This window comes from Chiloscyllium punctatum, chromosome 1, assembly GCF_047496795.1.
Source record: "Chiloscyllium punctatum isolate Juve2018m chromosome 1, sChiPun1.3, whole genome shotgun sequence".
In the NCBI taxonomy this organism is placed as follows: Eukaryota; Metazoa; Chordata; class Chondrichthyes; order Orectolobiformes; family Hemiscylliidae; genus Chiloscyllium; species Chiloscyllium punctatum.
In genome coordinates, this window is record NC_092739.1 from 97,765,698 (window position 1) to 97,784,169 (window position 18,472).

Sequence of the window (18,472 nt, forward strand, 5' to 3'; positions counted from 1 at the left end):
CCCCCCGCCACCCCCCCCCCACATCCCCCCCGCCACCCCTCCCCCCCCACATCCCCCCCGCCACCCATCCCCCCCCACCCCTCCCCCCCCCACCCCCCCCCACATCCCCCCCGCCACCCCTCCCCCCCCCACCCCCCCCCACATCCCCCCCGCCACCCCTCCCCCCCCCCACATCCCCCCCGCCACCCCCCCCCACATCCCCCCCCCCACATCCCCCCCGCCACCCCCCCCCCCCCCGCCACCCCTCCCCCCCCCGCCACCCCCCCCCACATCCCCCCCGCCACCCCTCCCCCCCCCCCGCCACCCCCCCCCACATCCCCCCCGCCACCCCTCCCCCCCCCACCCCCCCGCCACATCCCCCCCGCCACCCCCCCCCCACATCCCCCCCGCCACCCCCCCCCCACATCCCCCCCGCCACCCCCCCCCACCCCCCCTCCCCCACATCCCCCCCGCCACCCCCCCTCCCCCACATCCCCCCCGCCACCCCCCCTCCCCCACATCCCCCCCGCCACCCCCCCCCATCCCCCCCCCGCCACCCCCCCCCATCCCCCCCCCCCACATCCCCCCCGCCACCCCCCCTCCCCCACATCCCCCCCGCCACCCCCCCCCACATCCCCCCCCCCCACATCCCCCCCGCCACCCCCCCCCACATTCCCCCCCCCCCCCCACATCCCCCCCGCCACCCCCCCCCCCCACATTCCCCCCCCTCCCCCACATCCCCCCCGCCACCCCCCCCCCCACATTCCCCCCCCCCCCCCACATCCCCCCCGCCACCCCCCCCCCCACATTCCCCCCCCCCCCCCACATCCCCCCTGCCAACCCCCCCCCATCCCCCCCCCCAACCACAACCCCACCCCATTACTGACATTAAGAGATCTCCAGTTTTTCACATCTACACTTTAGGTTAATTACCTGCTTGTGAAGGTGGCAGATCCATTCAGCAAATTGTCGTGCATTGGGAATAGTTGCAGAAAGGAACACATAATGTACATTGTCTGGGAGAAGAATAATTGTTTCCTCCCAAACAACACCACGTTCTGAAAATAAAAAATTTAAATTTTACTTTCCCATGGAAACTGCTGAACAGTGCGTGATCTAGCATTTTGGTACAATGAAGTATAATGATAGAATTAACTCAGCTGCAAAATAGTTCTCCATTTATACAGTCTTTGAACAGATCCAAAACTGTTCCTTGTGTTACGAGTTCTAACTGAAATATCTGTCTCCAGTAAACAACCATAAAACGAGTAGTGTTCTTTAAACCTTCATTAATTTTGATAATAAAACCAAGCAGTCAGAGGGAGATAGAGAGGCAGAGATATATGCAAATCGTAGAAAGGTTGACAGAAATAGGGGTGATCGTTCAACTTTTTGAACATTAATTGGGATCACCTTACTGTGAAAGGGCCAGATGGGATAGAATTTTTAAAGTGCATCCAGGAGAGCTTTTCCTGCCTGTATGTAAATAGTCCTACTGGAGATGGGCGGCACGGTGGCACAGTCGTTAGCTCTGCTGCCTCACAGCGCCAGAGACCTGGGTTCAATTCACGCCTCTGGCAACTCTCTGTGTGGAGTTTGCACATTCTCCCAGTGTCTGCGTGGGTTTCCTCCCAGGTTAGGTGAATTGGCCATGCTAAATTGCCCGTAGTGTTAGGTGAAGGGGTAAATGTAGGGGAATGGGTCTGGGTGAATTGCTTTTCGGAGGGTCGGTGTGGACTTGTTGGGCCAAAGGGCCTGTTTCCACACTAAGTAATCTAAAATCTAAATCTAGATGGGGCAGTGCAAGACCTAATCCCAGGGAATTAAGATGGTCAGTCAGTTGAAATTTCAATGGATGAGCATTTTGGGTATAGTAACCATAACTCTAAGTTTCAAAGTCACGATGGAAAGGCAAAGTGCAGAAATTAAATGTCTAAACTGGGGGAAGGTCAATTTCAATATCATTAGACAGGATCCATCAAACATAGGCTGGGATCAGTTACTTGTAGGTGAGTTTAGTGGAAAATGGGAGTCTTTTAGAAGTACTGTAGCGAGAATTCAGGGCTATTATGTATTTTGAAGAGTGAAGGATAAGGGCAGCAGATCCAGGGAACCCTGGATGTCAAGACTTTTGTAAAAAATAATAAGGAAGCATATGTTAGATACTGTGCAAATACAGAGTGTAGGAGGTTGTTTAAAATCAATATCAGGAGGGCTAAGAAAGGCCACAAAATATCTTTGGCAGATGGGATCAAGACTTTTTATAAGTATATCAAGACTAAGAGGATTACCAGGGTAAGAGGGGGACCTATGAAAGACCAAAGGGAGCCAGTGGATGTGGGTGAGGTTTTAAATGAATACGTCTCACCTGCATTCGCAGACAAGAAAGACATTGTAGTCAGGGATATCAGGTGGGATAAGGTGGTTCTGGAACACATTTAAGATTATATAAAGAGGAGGTATAAGATGTCTTAACAGGCATCAACCCCCTGGGGCCTAATGAGATACATGATACATCCTGCTATGGAAGGTAAGGGAGTGTATTGCTGAGGACATGGAAGAGTCATTTAATACCTTGCTGGCCATAGGCAAAGTGCAACAAGATTGGGGGATAGCTAACGTGGTGTCTTTGTTCAAGAAAGGCAGCAGGGATAGGTCAGGTAATTACAGACCAATTACTGACATCACTGGGAGGGAAATTATTAGAAGAAATTTTGAAGGACAGTATTAATCAATACTTGGCAAGACAGAGATTGATCAGGAATAATCAGCATGGATTTGTTAGAAGGAGATCCCTGACTGATGTCATGGAATTTTTTGAAAAGGTGACGAAATATATTGATGAACGTAATGCAGTTAATGTGATTTATGTGGACCTTTCACAACAGCTCATCTGAAAGGCTGCCCCAAAAGTTAAGAATCCATGGGATCCAAGGCAGATTGACAAACTCGATCCAAATTGGCAAAAGGTGATGACAGAGGGTTGCTTTTCTTGATGTTTGCTGTGTACGTAATGACTAGGACGTGAATGCAGGAGGTATGAGGTAAGTTTGCAGATAATATGAAAATTGCTGATGTTGTTGATAGTGAGGATGATGGTCTCAGGCTACAATTTGATACTGATCAGCTGGTAAACTGAGCAGAGCAAAGGCATGTGGAATTTAAACATTATAAGTGCAAGTTGGTACACTTTAGAAAGTTGAATAAGAGAAGGAAGGTCCCTAGGGAGTACTGAGAGACAAAGGGACCTTGATATACAAGTCCATATATCCCTGAAGGTGTCAGCACAGGTATACAGGGTGCTGAAGAAGGCAAACAAGATGCTTGCCTTCATTAGCTGGGGCATGGAAAATAAAAGCAAGAAAGTCAATTACAACTTGATAAAATATTGGTTAGGCCACAGATGGAATACTGTGCGCTGTTCTGGTCACAATATTAAGTGATCACACTGGAGAGGGTGCAGAGGACATTCACCAGAATGTTGCCTGTGATGAAAAGGAGAGACTGGGTTTGTTTTCCTTTGAGCAGAGGAAGGTGAAAGGGTGGACCTGATTAGGATACACAAAATTATGAAATGTATCAACAGATTAGATCATGAGCATTGCTTTCCTTTGGCAGACATATTTAACACCAGATGGCATAAGTTTAATGTGAGAAGCAAGTGGTTTAGAGGAGATCCGAACAAGAAATGTTTTCATCCTGAGTGGTAGAAATATGGAAATGACAGAGTGGTGGAGGCAGATACTTTCGCAACACTGAAGAAGCATCTAAATGAGCACAGAAAATGATGGGCATAGTAGGCTATGTAGACCAATTGCAGGCAAATGGGATTCAGATGTTTGTTTGGTATAGACATGATGGGCTGAAGGGTCTGTTCCTATGCTGTACAATTCTATGATACAGTGATCCAAGCTACAGCTTCAATCTGTTACAATTTTGTCAGCAGAGCAATTTTTTTAACCGTCATTGCATATCTTCAAATATTGAATTGGAACACATATACAACCTAATAATTTAGAAAAACATCGAGATGTCCAAGGTCAATACAAGATTTGACCTGCTAATTTTACTTCCTTGTTAGCCTCTTTTGATACATCATAAATCTTCCCACACATGCAGGATGCAAGGGTGGATTTTTATGAGCTAGCGAAAGAGAGGAAAATACAGGAAAGGGATGAAGAAGATCATATCAATGTAATTTTTAATGAGATGATACCCATGTTTAACAAACTTTAACCCATTGAGAGGCTGACATGTTGCTGAGATTCCAAAGTGTGGTGAGTCAAGACAGCTATCAGAAGGCAGGATTGAAGAGGTGCGAGGACAAGAGAGGCAGGGGCATATGGCACTGGGTACAAGGAGTGGAGAACTGTGGGTGTAAAGGGGATTGCAGAGCTGAAGGTGAAATGAAGTACTTTTAAAGCTTTTTAGGATTTTTAAATAAAACATTTTTCACTGGGTTTTTCAGAACAGGAATTAGACCTCAAAGATTGGCCAAGTGAGCCAAACCCACTATTAAAATAAACCAGAGAACTGAAGAGTGTTTCTCAGCTGTCAGCATGCGATGTGAGTTCCATGGATCCATCACTGCCTTGGTGCTTGAACCCCGAAATGGCACCTCACAACCGCACGGGAAAGCACACCCCAGGACTTTGGGAGGCCCTATTATTAGGAATTAGCAAAGCAGGGGAGGAGTAGGACAGTTGGTTTCTAAACCCTGCTCCACCATTCAATAAGATCATGACTTAGCTGCTTTCCTGCTGGACCTTCTTAATCCACAAGTCTACTATTGATCCAAAATCTATAGCTTAGCTTTAAGATACTCAAAGACCCAACCTACACTACTGACTGTGACAAAAGAACTGCAAAGATTACCAATGTGCAAAATAAATTCCTTCTCATCTCTCTCCTAAACTGCCAAATGCTAAAAGACCAATTTTTAAAACTGTACGCATTTGCTCTAGAATTTTTCACAATACAAAACATTGTCTCAACAACTACCATGTCAAGTCTCCTCAGAGTTATACATACTTTACTAAAATCTTCTCTAATTTTAAACACCAATGAATGTAGGCCCAATTTGCTCAAATTTTCATTGTAGACATCAACCCAGTGAACCTGCTCTGAACTGTCTCCCATGAAACATATTCCACCCTCCCCCCCCCACAGGAATATAAAAAGGCACAAAATACTCTCAGCATAGTCTAACAAATGGTTGCAAAGCTGTACTGAGACTTTGCAAACTTTATGCTCCATCTCCCTTGCAAAAAGCCACCAATCTGTCCAATTTCAATCCGATTTGCTGGTGCATTCTTATATGTGTACGATCTGTCATACTGTGGTCATTATTTCCCATAATCCTGACCTGCTAATGAACTCACCCACCACCACCAACCAAAGGGATCTTAAAGCCCTAATGATATTATTAGTTGAGCCATAGGTCCCAGTGAAGTTTGTCCCAACTGTGCAGTTCCCTTTATCCTTAACAGTGGTGGCTCGTGGCTCATGAATCAAAGCCTCTTTCTCCCACACCAATTTTTTAAAGTCACACATTCAATATTTTCATCCTATTTACCAGATACCATTCAGCTTGTGACTCAGGTAGCAATTCAAAGATTATCACCTTTGTGATTGAGTTATTTAATTTAGTCCTATTTTGTATAGTGACTTTACAATGTAATTGCATATTGTTAGTTTCTAAACATTATTAACTACCTACATACCTGCATCTCTCATGTAATGAATTTCATCAAAGATAACCCAGGCGACTTCTCTCATTACCTCAGATCCCCTGTACAACATGCTTCGCAAAATCTGTTACAATAAAAGTGACTTAAATTACATAAAACATGTCATAATTTAGGTAAGTAATGAATATAGTACAATATAAGTGCAACATCTGATAGTTTTCAACACTTAGGAATCTTGCTCAATCTTGTTCACAGAAAACATAACTGGGCACTTTTTTAAAGGAATAATGAAGAGTATTGTCTGCACTTTCACCTGGTCCAATTGAAGACAAGTCACGAGAAAGTACATTTTTGCAACAAGGTGAAAAGAAATCAGATGTACAGGAACCTGCATTGCTTAACGAAGTTCTACTCTACAGCCAGCAGTCAACAGCATCAAAGTTTCATTTCTCATTTCAGAAAATTCATGGAACATCAGAATTGAGAATAGGAAATCAATGTGCTAAAAATCAAAAGTATTAACTCCCAGCCCAACAATGAACTCTGAGCCATAATACCAATACCCAGATTTAATTAACCAATATGTTTGATGAGATTGGATGCATATTCTGCTGCAAACAAAAAAATCCACCGGAATTGTTTTACTAACTTGCACTAACTTTCAAACAAACAAAAAATAGAAAATTCTTGTCAGCATAGCTGTACATGTTATTAAGTTATATGTCAATGGTATGGTAGGTAAAATCTTCACCTGCTCTATGTTGGCCCAGATTTTAAAGTAATGATTGCTGGTAAGGCAAGAGCACTAAAATGCTGTATAAATTCTAAGTTTCCACACAAAAGCCCATTAATGTGAATGGGCATCTATCAACTTTTGAGGGAAAGTGAGGACTGCAGGTGCTGGAGATCAGAGCTTAAAAATGTGTTGCTGGAAAAGCACAGCAGGTCAGGCAGCATCAAAGGAACAGGAGAATCGATGTTTCGGGCATAAGCCCTTCTCCTGCTCATTTGATGCTGCCTGACCTGCTGCGCTTTTCCTGCAACACATTTTTAAGATCTATCAACTTTTGCCTCTGACTGCAAAGCTCTAGTTATTTTCTTTAACACTTGATAATAAACAGGAATAAATGTCATACACAGATCAACTTTACCTCAGTTGTCATGACCAGACAGGAGGCTGTTGGATTGATTGTGACATCGCCAGTCATTAGTCCAACATCCTGGAATTCTTCATACATTTCACGATATTTTTGATTACTCAATGCTTTGATAGGACTGGTAAAGATGACTCTTTGCTTATCACGTAAAGCAAGCGCTATTGCATATCTACAGAGCAAGAAAATGTAATTTTGAAACTAATCTTAAAAATCTGAAGTAGTAACACCTGCTTCACTTAATTTTCATCACTGACAGAGAAACAGAGTTATGAGAGAAAATGCTTTTTTAAAACAAACTAGGCAAATAAGAAAATTGCCAATCCAAACAAACAGATAAAAGCCGAAAATGCACACATTCCAGCAGCCCAAATTCATTTGAAATAGGTAGGTTCTGATGAATCTGTTGCTCATTCACAGGATTTTTCTGCATCCTTATTTTTTTTCGAGTGCAAAATGAAGACACCTGGTTGTCAATGTTCAGTCACTGAAAATACTCAAGGAAGCAATCAATTGATTTCGGGATACAGAGTTCATAGGGAGACTAGAATTAAAGTCAAAGATCACCCACAATCTTACTGAATGGTAGCCTGCGTTGCAATTTCTTCCATTTTATGCAAAATTCTGCCAATGCTTTTTGAAGTAGGCAACTGAAGATTTGCAGCTTAGGCACAGCAAATTTCTTTCTCTGCTTACAAAGACTGCATCGATTGCACTGTTCATGATCATGTCAGTATGACTGAAGCAGCGGAACCATTGGTGGCTGCACATTCAGTTGACCATCGCAGAATCGTTATGACACTAAAGGAGGCCATTCAGCCCTTCATGCCCACATCAGTTCTATTAGCTTATCCCAATCTCCTGCTTTTTTCCCCAAATCCCTGCACACCATGAAAGATACAGCATAGATGAGTAAAAGAAATAAATAAGTACCCAGGACTTCGAATCTGGACCACAAAAAATTCAAGTAAAATACTTAAAACAAATTGGAATGAGCACTTACTCAGCGCACACAGTTTTCCCAGCTGATGTATGTGCAGACACCAGTACAGACTGATTGTTATCAATGCAAGCAATGGCCTCTCTTTGAAAAGCATCAAGAATAAAAGGGTATTCCTGTAAATAAAAAGAATTAATTAGAAGCAATAATGATAACTATGTGGTTATTTTCTGATATTGACCAAGGCCATACATTAATCTTTATTTTTAGATAATACTGCACATCAATTTCATATGATAATTAGTGACAGGCAGAACGGAACATGTGGCTTACTTGATGAACAGTGATGGCGGAGAAAAAGATCATGACTGATTGATGGTTAGAGAACGGAGGGTTAGGTTGGTCATTGTCCATTTTGCCAGAAAGGACAAAAATGAAGTATATTATCTGAATGGAGAGAAATTGCTGAGCTCAGAGATGCAAAAGATCTGGATGTCTTAGTCGAAGTTGTGCAAAAGGCTAAAAAAAACCATAGAATCAGCACAACAATTGATTCTTTTAATTCATTATAAGAGGAATGGAGCAAAAAGTAAGGATGTGTTGCTTCAGTTATAGACGACACTGGTGAGGCCATATCTGCAGGACTGTGTATAATCAGGATCACCTTACTGAAGTAAAGGGAACTGTACAGGAAATTGCTCAGAGAAGCTTTACCAGACCAGTACCTTGAATCAGCGAGTTGTCTTATGAGAAAAAAATGAACAGGCAAGACTTGTACTCTCTCGAATTTAGAGGATTAAGAAGCGACTTGACTGAAAAGTATAAAATACTGAAAGGTGAAAAAAATGTTTCTTCTTTTGGGGAAATCTAGAACAATGCATCAATGTTGAAAAATCAGGGTTTCCAATTTTAAAACAGATATGAGGTCAATATTTTTTCTGAGACACTTTGAAAATCTTTTCCTGAAAGACAGCATCTATTGAATTAAACATCAGGTGAGAAATTCCAAGTGCCTGACATTTGTAAGAAAAACACACATATATACATGCTTCTGCAAATGTTGAAGCCGATTTTTAAAATACAATATAAATTCTGATTCAACTGATGTTTTCTCTCTTCTCCTTTTTTAAAAAGTTTTTTTTCCATTAAGGGTTTGCTAGATTTTTATTGTTCTTCACTACAACTTACTTCAGAGATTTTGCTCATACTACACGTGCTCCTGGATGTCTGCAAAACCAGGCTCTTAAAAAGGTAGCAAGACTTCAGAAGTGGACAGATTCTTGTTAAGGTAGAGGATGAAAGATTATCAACGGGTAGGCAAGAGTGTGGATTTAACCTCACAATCATTTCAGTCATGATTTAATTAAATGTCAGAGAAGGTCTGAGAGACTCAATAGGAGACGCCTCGTTCATTTGTTGTAGCACTATAATTGTGGAGTGAGCCAAATTCTTCTGAAGACACACCAAACAAAATTAAGAACTAAAAGCAGTGAATGACAAATTCAAACACTAAGCAAATTTACCTGCCGAGACAAGTCTCTTTCAGTAGATACAAGTTATGAGACAATCAGGGCAGAAACATCTTCTAGATGTTCCTGACTGTGCAATAACTGACATCACAGTGGCAAATCCTGTACTATTTGTGTTTTCACAAGTATCTTTAAGAAAACATTCATGCAAATGGTGTGACAAATACATGATATTAGAAGTCAAGAGTTGTCAACAGGAAGTGGACATGGAAACTGAGAAATCAATCTGCATTTATTCAGGGTCATTCCTATCTCCAGGTTGTCTCAAAGAGCCTCTCCGCAAATGAAGTGCTACAAAAGCAACTACACTTTGAGACATTGAAAAATGTGGAAGCCAATATCCAGATGAGGGTGCTAGGTAACATCAATTTTTACAAAAAAAATCATTCACTGGATGTAGAAGATGCTGGTTAGGCCAGCACTTATTGCTAAATCTTAACAGTCTATTTGGTGCAGGTACATTCACAAGTGTGCTGAAGCTGCACTCATCCAGTCAAGTGAAAAGTATTTCATCACACTCATTACGTGAAGATAGGGGGCAGGCTTTGGCAATCAGAATTTTCAATCTCTGACATGCTATTGCTGCCACAGTATGTATATGGCTGGTCCAGTTCAGTTTCTGGTCAATAACAACCCCTAGTATGATAAGAGTGAGAATTCAGAAATGGTGATGCCACTGAATGCAAAGGAGTGATGGTGCTACAAGGCCAGAGAGAGCAGAATGTACCTTCAACACAATTTCTCTGGCACTCTAGGAAATGTATTGTTAAAGCACCATCCTGTGGCCAATATTAACTATTGCAGTTAGTATTAAAATGATGGACTTTTAGTTAGTTGTGTAATTGCAACCACACATTGTGAAAATATATACCTATTGTGTCTGGTATGGGTGCAATGTATTGACAAAGCCATGACCATAGTCTTGAATAAAACTTTCTTGTACTATTGAGTCTTCTATTTGGAATTTTAGGAACAAACGCAAAGTTCTTTCTTTGCCTGTGTCTTGCAATAACTCCCCAAAACACTATGTTTATTCGATAGTATGAGAGAGCGCCCAAGCAGAAAATTTCAACAAGAAACATGATTAAACTGGTCTTCATTAAGTCCAGTCAAAACAGAGCTTTACAATTTGACCCCACCATCTTACCAAAACAACAAGTCCAATGTTTGCATGAATTTCTGTGCTCGAAACTGAACCAATGCCAAAGATTGAGTTAACACATTGAGGGCACCAAATCCTTGTGCTTCAATATCAGATATAAAGAAAAAGGAAGAGGCTATTGAACTCATCAAGCTTGCTCCAGCATTCAAGATGATTGTGGCTGATTCTCTGGAGATCTCAATGTCATAATCACATTTCCACTCCCCATGCCTCTTGATGTCCTTAGCGTCCAGAAATTGATTTCTGTCTGAAATATATTCTGGAACTTGGTCTCTTCCATGTTATGTTGTAGAGAATTCTACACAGTCACAGCTCTCTAAATGAAGAGATTTCTCCTCATCACCTAAGTTCGAAATGATCTACCCTTAACTTAAGACCATGACTGCTGGTTCTAGACTCACTCATGGCCAGGAGAAATGTTATCCATGTATCCAGTCTGTCCAGTCGTGTCAGAATTTTGTTTGTTTCAATCAAATCCCCCCTCATTCAACTCCAGTGAATACAGGTCTGGGTGAGACAATCTCTTCTCATGTGACAAATCAACCAACACAGGAATCAGCTCAGTGAACATTCACTGAACATCTTCTGTGGCAAGTAGTGCTACAGCAAGACTTCATTGTTCTTGTAATCAAACCCTCTCGCAATAAAGGCCAAAACACCATTTGTTTTCCGAACTGTTAGCTACACCTCTTTGCATTCAGTGACCAGTGTAGAAGAAAACTCAGATCCCTTTGTATATTGACTTTTCCTAAGTTATCACTATTTAAATAACACTTTCAGGAAGAAAGGTCACCAGACCTCGAAACATTAACTCGGTTTTCTCTCCACAGATGCTCCCAAGCAATGTTTCTCCAGCAATTTCTATTGACAGTAGCACAAATACTTATTGCCATTGGCAGAACACATGAAGAACAAACAGAAGATGAACCATGTAGAAAATGCAAATGGACTGTACCTTGGCTGCTTTTCCAATACGAGGTTTTAGTTGCTGATATTCATCTGACAATGGAATGGCCACCTGAAATTAAGCAAGTGTTGTTATTAGAAGTGACAACAGACGAAACAATCTGTCCATCTTGCAATAAGTACAAACTTAATCCAGGTCCTAACATACAGAAGTGAAGTGACATGTTTAACATATAGTTCCAAAGTAACACAATTCTTTCTAAGTAGTCAAAAACTACTATTCTCAAATGTAAATGATTACTGATTGCCCCCTAGTCCTTATGTTTGAGCTTTGGGAAGTTTACACATGGTTATTCTAGTCAACTCCATTCTGCTCCATTGTTGAATAACCTTGGCATTGTTGCTTCCAGCACCAAGTGACTCCCTACTCACTTTTCAGCACTCAGCAAACCTCATGTAGTTCCCTAATCTACAGAAATTTCACAAATGTATCTTGAACTGTGCCTGGCATCACAGCTTTTATTTCTGGAATTGCACTTCTACTTCACCTTGATTATTTGCATGCAAACTCTATCCCCATTGTCTGACCAGCATCAAGGTCGCTACTCACCTCCACCACAAACCAATTTTCATTAGTTCAAGATCAATTACATACACCACCTCAGCCTATATCCCAAGGCAAAACAGCCTTATTTTTAATGCATTTGGAGATAGATCCTGGCTTTTTCAGAAAACTTTGACAGAAGTCTTACTTACTCAAGTCCCCACTCCCACCATACTTGTCATCATCAGCCCTGCCCAGAACTATGAGAAAGCATAGCGTGGACTCCATTCTTTAGAAAGATTGTAATGCTGAACTTCTACCTTTTTTTTATTTTTCTACCCTAGGAATTTTTGTATCTAAGATGAATCCGGAAATGGCAACACTGTACACTTTGCGTTGTACTCATGTATCCCTGTATTTAAATAGATGTGACAATAAATCTAATTCTAATTCTATGAAACTTCAACATTGAATGTCACTTTAGTTTATCCTCTCCACTTTCCACACCACCTGGCTCCTCTGGCACCTTCTCAACTGTCATATAGTATGGAAACAGAACCTTCAGTCCAAACTTGTCCATGCCGACCAGATGCCCCAATCTGACTTACATTTAAATTGTACAATACATTTTTGCCCCACTCTTAGATTCTTACCAAGATACAGCCCTGATATGTTGGATTGAATTTTTCTTGGCAAATGTAGCAGAAAACTGATATCATGCTGTCCTGCAATCATCAAGCTGAAAGCAGTTTGATAAGTTCGACTAAAGACAGGAGTACCATAAGTAAAAAACAGTTTTGCCACATCAATCTAAACAAAGGAAACTACAAAGGGATGAGGGCTGAGTTGGCTGCAGTAGACTGTGTAACTTTATTGTAAAGGCGTAACAGTGGATAGGTAATGGCTCATATTTAAGGAATGAATGCATATTCTGCAACTATTCCTTTCAGATGAAAGGCAACAACAACAGGAAAAGTGGTCCAAGCACAGCTAACAAAACAAATTAAGGACAATATTAGATCCAAAGAGGAGTTATACAAAGTTAGTAGAAAACGTAGTTTGAGGACTGGGAGCAGTTTAGAATTCAGCAACAGAGGATTAAGAGGGGGAAAAATACAGGAAAAGAATAAACTAATAAGGAATATAAAAACAGGCTGAATGAGCTTTTGTTAAATGAAAAATTAATGCAGACAAATGTAAGCTCCTATCTAAGCCAGGAGACTTGATAAATAAAGAACAGGGAAACGGCAGAGCAATTATACAATTTTAGCCTGATTTCACAGAAGACACAAATAACTTCGCAGAAAGGGAAACAAAGCAAGGGCAAATTGGGAAGGGGGAATTGAAGGAAATTAGTATTTGTTTAAAAAGGCTATAGGGTATTAATAAGTCTGAAGTTGATAATTCCTCAGATCATGATCATCTACATCCCAGAGTACTAAGAAGGTAGTCCTGGAAATAGTAGATGCATTGGCCGTCATCTTCCAAAATTCTGTGGATTCTGAACAGCCTTAGAATATTGGAGGGTGGTAAATGTCACAAAATCAAAGAATCCCTACAGTGTGGAAGCAGGCCATTTGGCTCATCAAGTCCACACTGGCCCTTCAAACAGCACTTCAGTCAGTGGCAGCGCCCTCAGGTCTGAGTCTCTCCTACTAGCGGAAAGATCTTCTCCACGTCAGGCTGTGTATTTCTCCCATGAGGACAGTTTGGGTTTAGATGAATTTGAGTGGGGGCGGGGTTATTGAAATATAAGACTCGAAAAGAGGTGATAGATTGGATGAAATGATTATACTTTCCCTAGCTTAATGATCACAGTCTCAGAATTGGTCAGTTTGGACACAGATGGTGAGAAATGGTTTTCATCGAGAGGGTAGTGAACCTGTGAAATGTGAAGACAGAAGGCTGTGGAGGCCAAGTCACTGAATATACCGACTATACATGGACAAGTTTTGTATGTGTACGTGCATGTTTCCAAGTATGCACCTGGAGCTTTTTTTTTGTGGAGCCCTACAGGGGCTTTCTGATGTGAAGTGTAATACTCCAAAATGATCATCATGACCTCCTGAGTTGATTAGGTCAACTAAAAATTCTCCATAATCCTTAGAATAAAAGGACAGCAAAAACAGTATTAGTGCAGACTTTGGTCAAACAGGCCAACTAGTTTAATGAACAAATAGACAGGTTTCTCAAAGCTTAAAGGTGTCTAGGGTGTGAGGAGAGATTTGCAAAGTAGTGCTAAAAGATATCAGACCCCATCATGTTAAATGGCAGAGCAGGAGTGATGGACTGAATAGCCTACTGTTGCTCACATGTTTCTACAAAGAAGCATTTCTCACATTAAAGGGGCTGCAATCAAAGAAATACTGTAAATATAGCATTTTCCTTTTAATGTAATTTGTGGCCTCACCACTCCATATTTTGAAACTTCCTCCAACAAAACATGCCCAATTCAACAAATCCAATTCTAAACTTTATGCTTTGACTTCTTTCCCCTTAGTAGTAACAGCACTGTACACTCAAATTCTGTCCTGAGACCCCTGTGCCTTCTCAATTCAAAGATGCTTCTTTAACTCATTCGAGTTGTTTTAAGCGAAGTGTATTATTTTATAAGCATCTTTTTTTACAAAAATATCAGTAATTAGTACAGAAAGACAATGTAATGTGAAAACATAAACCTTAACATACAAAATGCATTCAGAACTCTATGTATAAAATATAGCCCAGTATCTTGATGCAAGTTGAGAACAAGTTCAACACGCTCGTCATATTAGGCATCTATGTTTATGTATCAATCAAGCCTGCAATGTACTGATGTTTTATATTGTTTTTTTGACTAGGGTGGAAAGCAAGGCAAGCAACATAATTCAATTTCAACTGAAGGATGATTGCAGTCTTGTACTTTCTCAGACAAGGAATGGTGCCTGGCATTACAAAGTGCACAATGTGCAACATTACAACTACTCTTTTACTGATGTACATAGTTGGCCGCACATGCAATTCAAACGTATTACACATTAAAACTGATGGTTTTAAGATTGATTTCATCAATGGATCAATACTGAAAGGTAGAAAACAAAGAAAGATATTTTAAGTGAGGCACTCACTTCATGGTTACAGCCTTCGACTGTATCAACTTGTTCCACCTTCACCTTAGGCATCAAGTCTGCAAGACTAAATTACCAAAACGTTAAAAGACATGCTAATCCTAAATGTTACAATTAACTATCAGAACATGAGATGTCAATACTAATGCACCAATGATGAACCAGCACAACTTTAAAACAAGCCATTAGACATGTTAACTCTGTTACTGCACAGAACCAACAACTCTGAATTCTGTTCAGAAGCCTTATGAAAACAGGTTTTCTGGTCCTAGCTAAATTTGTCCCATAACACATAGCAACTTAATTTTTCTATTCATATGCTAAATTATGAATGATGTGTGGCAGAAGGTTATCACTTAGCAGAAACAAAAGGTTGCTAAATAATCATGAGGCAAAACATTTTAGTATTCACAGGAAAACAAAAGTGACTTTTGAAAAATGTATTCATGGAATATGAACACTACTGGCGAGGCAGGACTTACTGCCCACCCGTAATTGCCCAGAGGGAAGTTAAGATTCACCCACCTTAATGTGGTTCTGAAACTCGGACATCAGGGATTAAGTTATGAGGAGAAATTAACGAATTAGGCCTGTTGACTCTAGCATTAGTGGAAGGTTAAAAATAAAATATGATCAAAGTCTTCAAGATATTAACAGGAAAAACAGAGTAGATAATGAGAAATTATTTCCAATGGTAGGGATTCCAGAATTAGTGGGCCTAATCTGAGAATTAGGATCAGACCATTCAAGAAAGATGTTAGGAAGCACTTCTACATACAAAGAATGGCAGATGTTTGGAACTCTCTTCCACAAAAAGATGGATCAGTTGTTAATTTTAAATCTGAGACAGATAATTGTTTGATAAACAAAAGTATTAAAGGACACAGGCCAAAGGGAGGTATACGGCGTTAAGCCATAGATCAGCCACGATCTCACTGCACGGCAGAACAGGATCAAGGGCTGAATGGCCTATTCCTGTTTCTCAGCACCTAATTATGTATACAGTAGGCCAGTAAGGATATCAAATTTAAATATGACTTAATCAGATGAGGTGTTACAACAATCGACAATGATGACGTTGATAGTGACATGACGGTCATCATGAGGACAGATTTATTTTCATTCTAGGTTTTTATTGAATTCAAATTTCACCACCTGCCATGATGGGATTTGAACTCCTCTCCCCAGAACATTAACTGGTTCAATGTTGTTAACTAAGCAAACTAAGCATGGTTCACAATCAGACGCTGAGATAGCAAGTGACAGTTATAACTTCCAATATTTTGCATTAACTACAGACATCACACAAGTTTTCTTTCAGGCATATTTTAAATTTTTTAATATATTACTTAATTTCCTCGGTGGACACAGCTTCAAGTTTTGGTTTTTTTCCAAAGAATGCATCATCTGGATTATCTGTCTCGACTTCACGCTTGTTCTTCACTGAGGAAACTGCATTAGCTCCTTGAGCACCTCCAGCAAAGGCCTTCCTGCAGAAGATAAATTAAAAACTTCATCAACATTTTAAAGATAATTTGGTTGTACTCTTGGTAATCTTTAAAAGTTAACTGTATGATTTCCTGGAGACATATAAGCCAATTTGAACAACAAGTTTTAAGATGACCAAAACAAAATTCCAATAATCTCCCGGAAAAAATTACAATACTTGGCATTTGACCCATAAAGTATACAAGGTTCACAATACACCTTTCAATTAAATATAAAGTCTTCAACAAAGTGAAGAAAGAATAATGGCTAATCCTAGTTCAATCTTATTATTCCTCCTAATTACATAGACTATAATAAAATACAAATTATGTTAAGAGAAGGCAAACACAAAAAGAATTACAGAGGAATCTCAATTATCCAAGGGAGATGGGTGGGCAATATTTCATTCAATTAACTGATTATTTGGATAACTGATTCAATGCCTCTGCTCTGGGACTCTGGAGTTTTCTGAAGTTTCTTTGCTTTGTCGCTCTGCCTGCGTTGCTCCCTCTCTCCGTCTCAGGGTTTGTTTCTGAGCAGACACACACTTGTGTGTAAGCGACCTGCAGCATTGCTGAAGCCTCTCCCCGCTGCTGCTTCACTTCAATGGGATGGACAGAGTGAGCACTTACTATGTCCACTCCCCGTGCAGGTTACGAGGCAGCAGCACACTGCCGCATCCCCCAACCCCGCCACTCGTTGCCTCCCCCGCCCACCCCACAAAAGAGCAGGAACAAAGTTGAAAAATAAATCATGAAATCAAACAGAAGGCATGAAATACCACTGGCAAATAAACTCAGGGAAAACACAAAGTATCTTATAAATATATGAAGAGCTAGAAAATACTAAAAGAGAGAGTGCAGCAGATTACAGACCAAAAAGGTGAACAGTCTTCAGACTTCAAAGAGGTAGATGTAGTTCTTCATGAGCACTTTGCCTCTGCCTTCATAATAAAGTGGGATGATGCAGACATTGCAGTTGAGGATGATTGCAAGATATTTGATGGCGAGAGAGGAAATATTGATTTTATAAACAGGCAAGTTACTAGGTCTGAGTAAAATGTAACCTAGATGCTAGATATTTTCTTATCAACTTGTTCAGAGATGGTTTTACACACCACAGGCGAAAGTGGGACTTGAACTCAGGCTGGTGCAAAATGTAATCTAGGTGGGGGATTTAAGTGTCCACTACCAAGAGTGGCTCAGCAGCAGTACTACTGATCGAGCTGGTTGGGTCCGAAAGGACATACCTGCTAGACTGGGTCTGTGGCAGGTGGTGACGGAATCACAAGAAGGAAAACCAACTTAAGAGGTTTACAAAATCATGAGGGGCATCAACAGGGTAAATACACAAGGTCTTTTCCCTGGGGTGGGGGAATCCAAAACTGAAGGGCATATGTTTAAGGTGAGAGGAGAAAGATTTAAAACGGACCTAAAGGGCAACCTTTTCACGCAAAGGATGCTGTGTGTATGAAATGAGCTGCCAGAGGAAGTGGTGGAGGCTGGTACAATTACAACATTTAAAAGGCATCTGAATGGGTATATGAATAGGAAGAGTTTAGAGGGATATGGACCAAGTGCTGGCAAATGCAACTAGATTAACTTAGGATATCTGGTTGGCATGGACAAGTTGAACCAAAGGATCTGTTTCTGTGCTGTACATCTCTTTGACTCTATGAGAGCAGCTCCAAAACCACACAGAAGTTTGACTCCTATTAAGGTCAAAGCAGCTCACTTGTTCACCAATACATTCACAAACATTAATTCCCACCATCACTGAGGCTCAGGAGCTGCAGAATGTACTACTTACATTATGTACAGCAGTCATTCCCTATGGTTCTTTTGCCAGCATCTTACAAATTCATGACCGCTATCATCTGGAAGGACAGATACACTGGAACATCAATACCTGCACTGTTCCCTCCAAGTCACTCACCGATCTGACTTGCAAATACAACATCATTCCTTCAGTGT

At 40.9% G+C, this 18,472-nt stretch overlaps 1 protein-coding gene across 1 annotated transcript in view; it reads right to left on the reverse strand.

The window, feature by feature from the left end:
- Positions 1–18,472, reverse strand: part of mtrex (Mtr4 exosome RNA helicase) — a 129,893-nt gene that overhangs the window by 103,002 nt on the left and 8,419 nt on the right. Inside the window, exons 2-8 of the mRNA XM_072571568.1 lie at positions 16,361–16,501; positions 15,012–15,078; positions 11,410–11,472; positions 7,827–7,939; positions 6,821–6,995; positions 5,703–5,793; positions 913–1,037 (exon numbers count right to left, since the gene is read on the reverse strand). Coding sequence (XP_072427669.1) covers positions 913–1,037; positions 5,703–5,793; positions 6,821–6,995; positions 7,827–7,939; positions 11,410–11,472; positions 15,012–15,078; positions 16,361–16,501 — 775 coding nt within the window. The remainder of the gene's footprint in view (positions 1–912; positions 1,038–5,702; positions 5,794–6,820; positions 6,996–7,826; positions 7,940–11,409; positions 11,473–15,011; positions 15,079–16,360; positions 16,502–18,472) is intronic.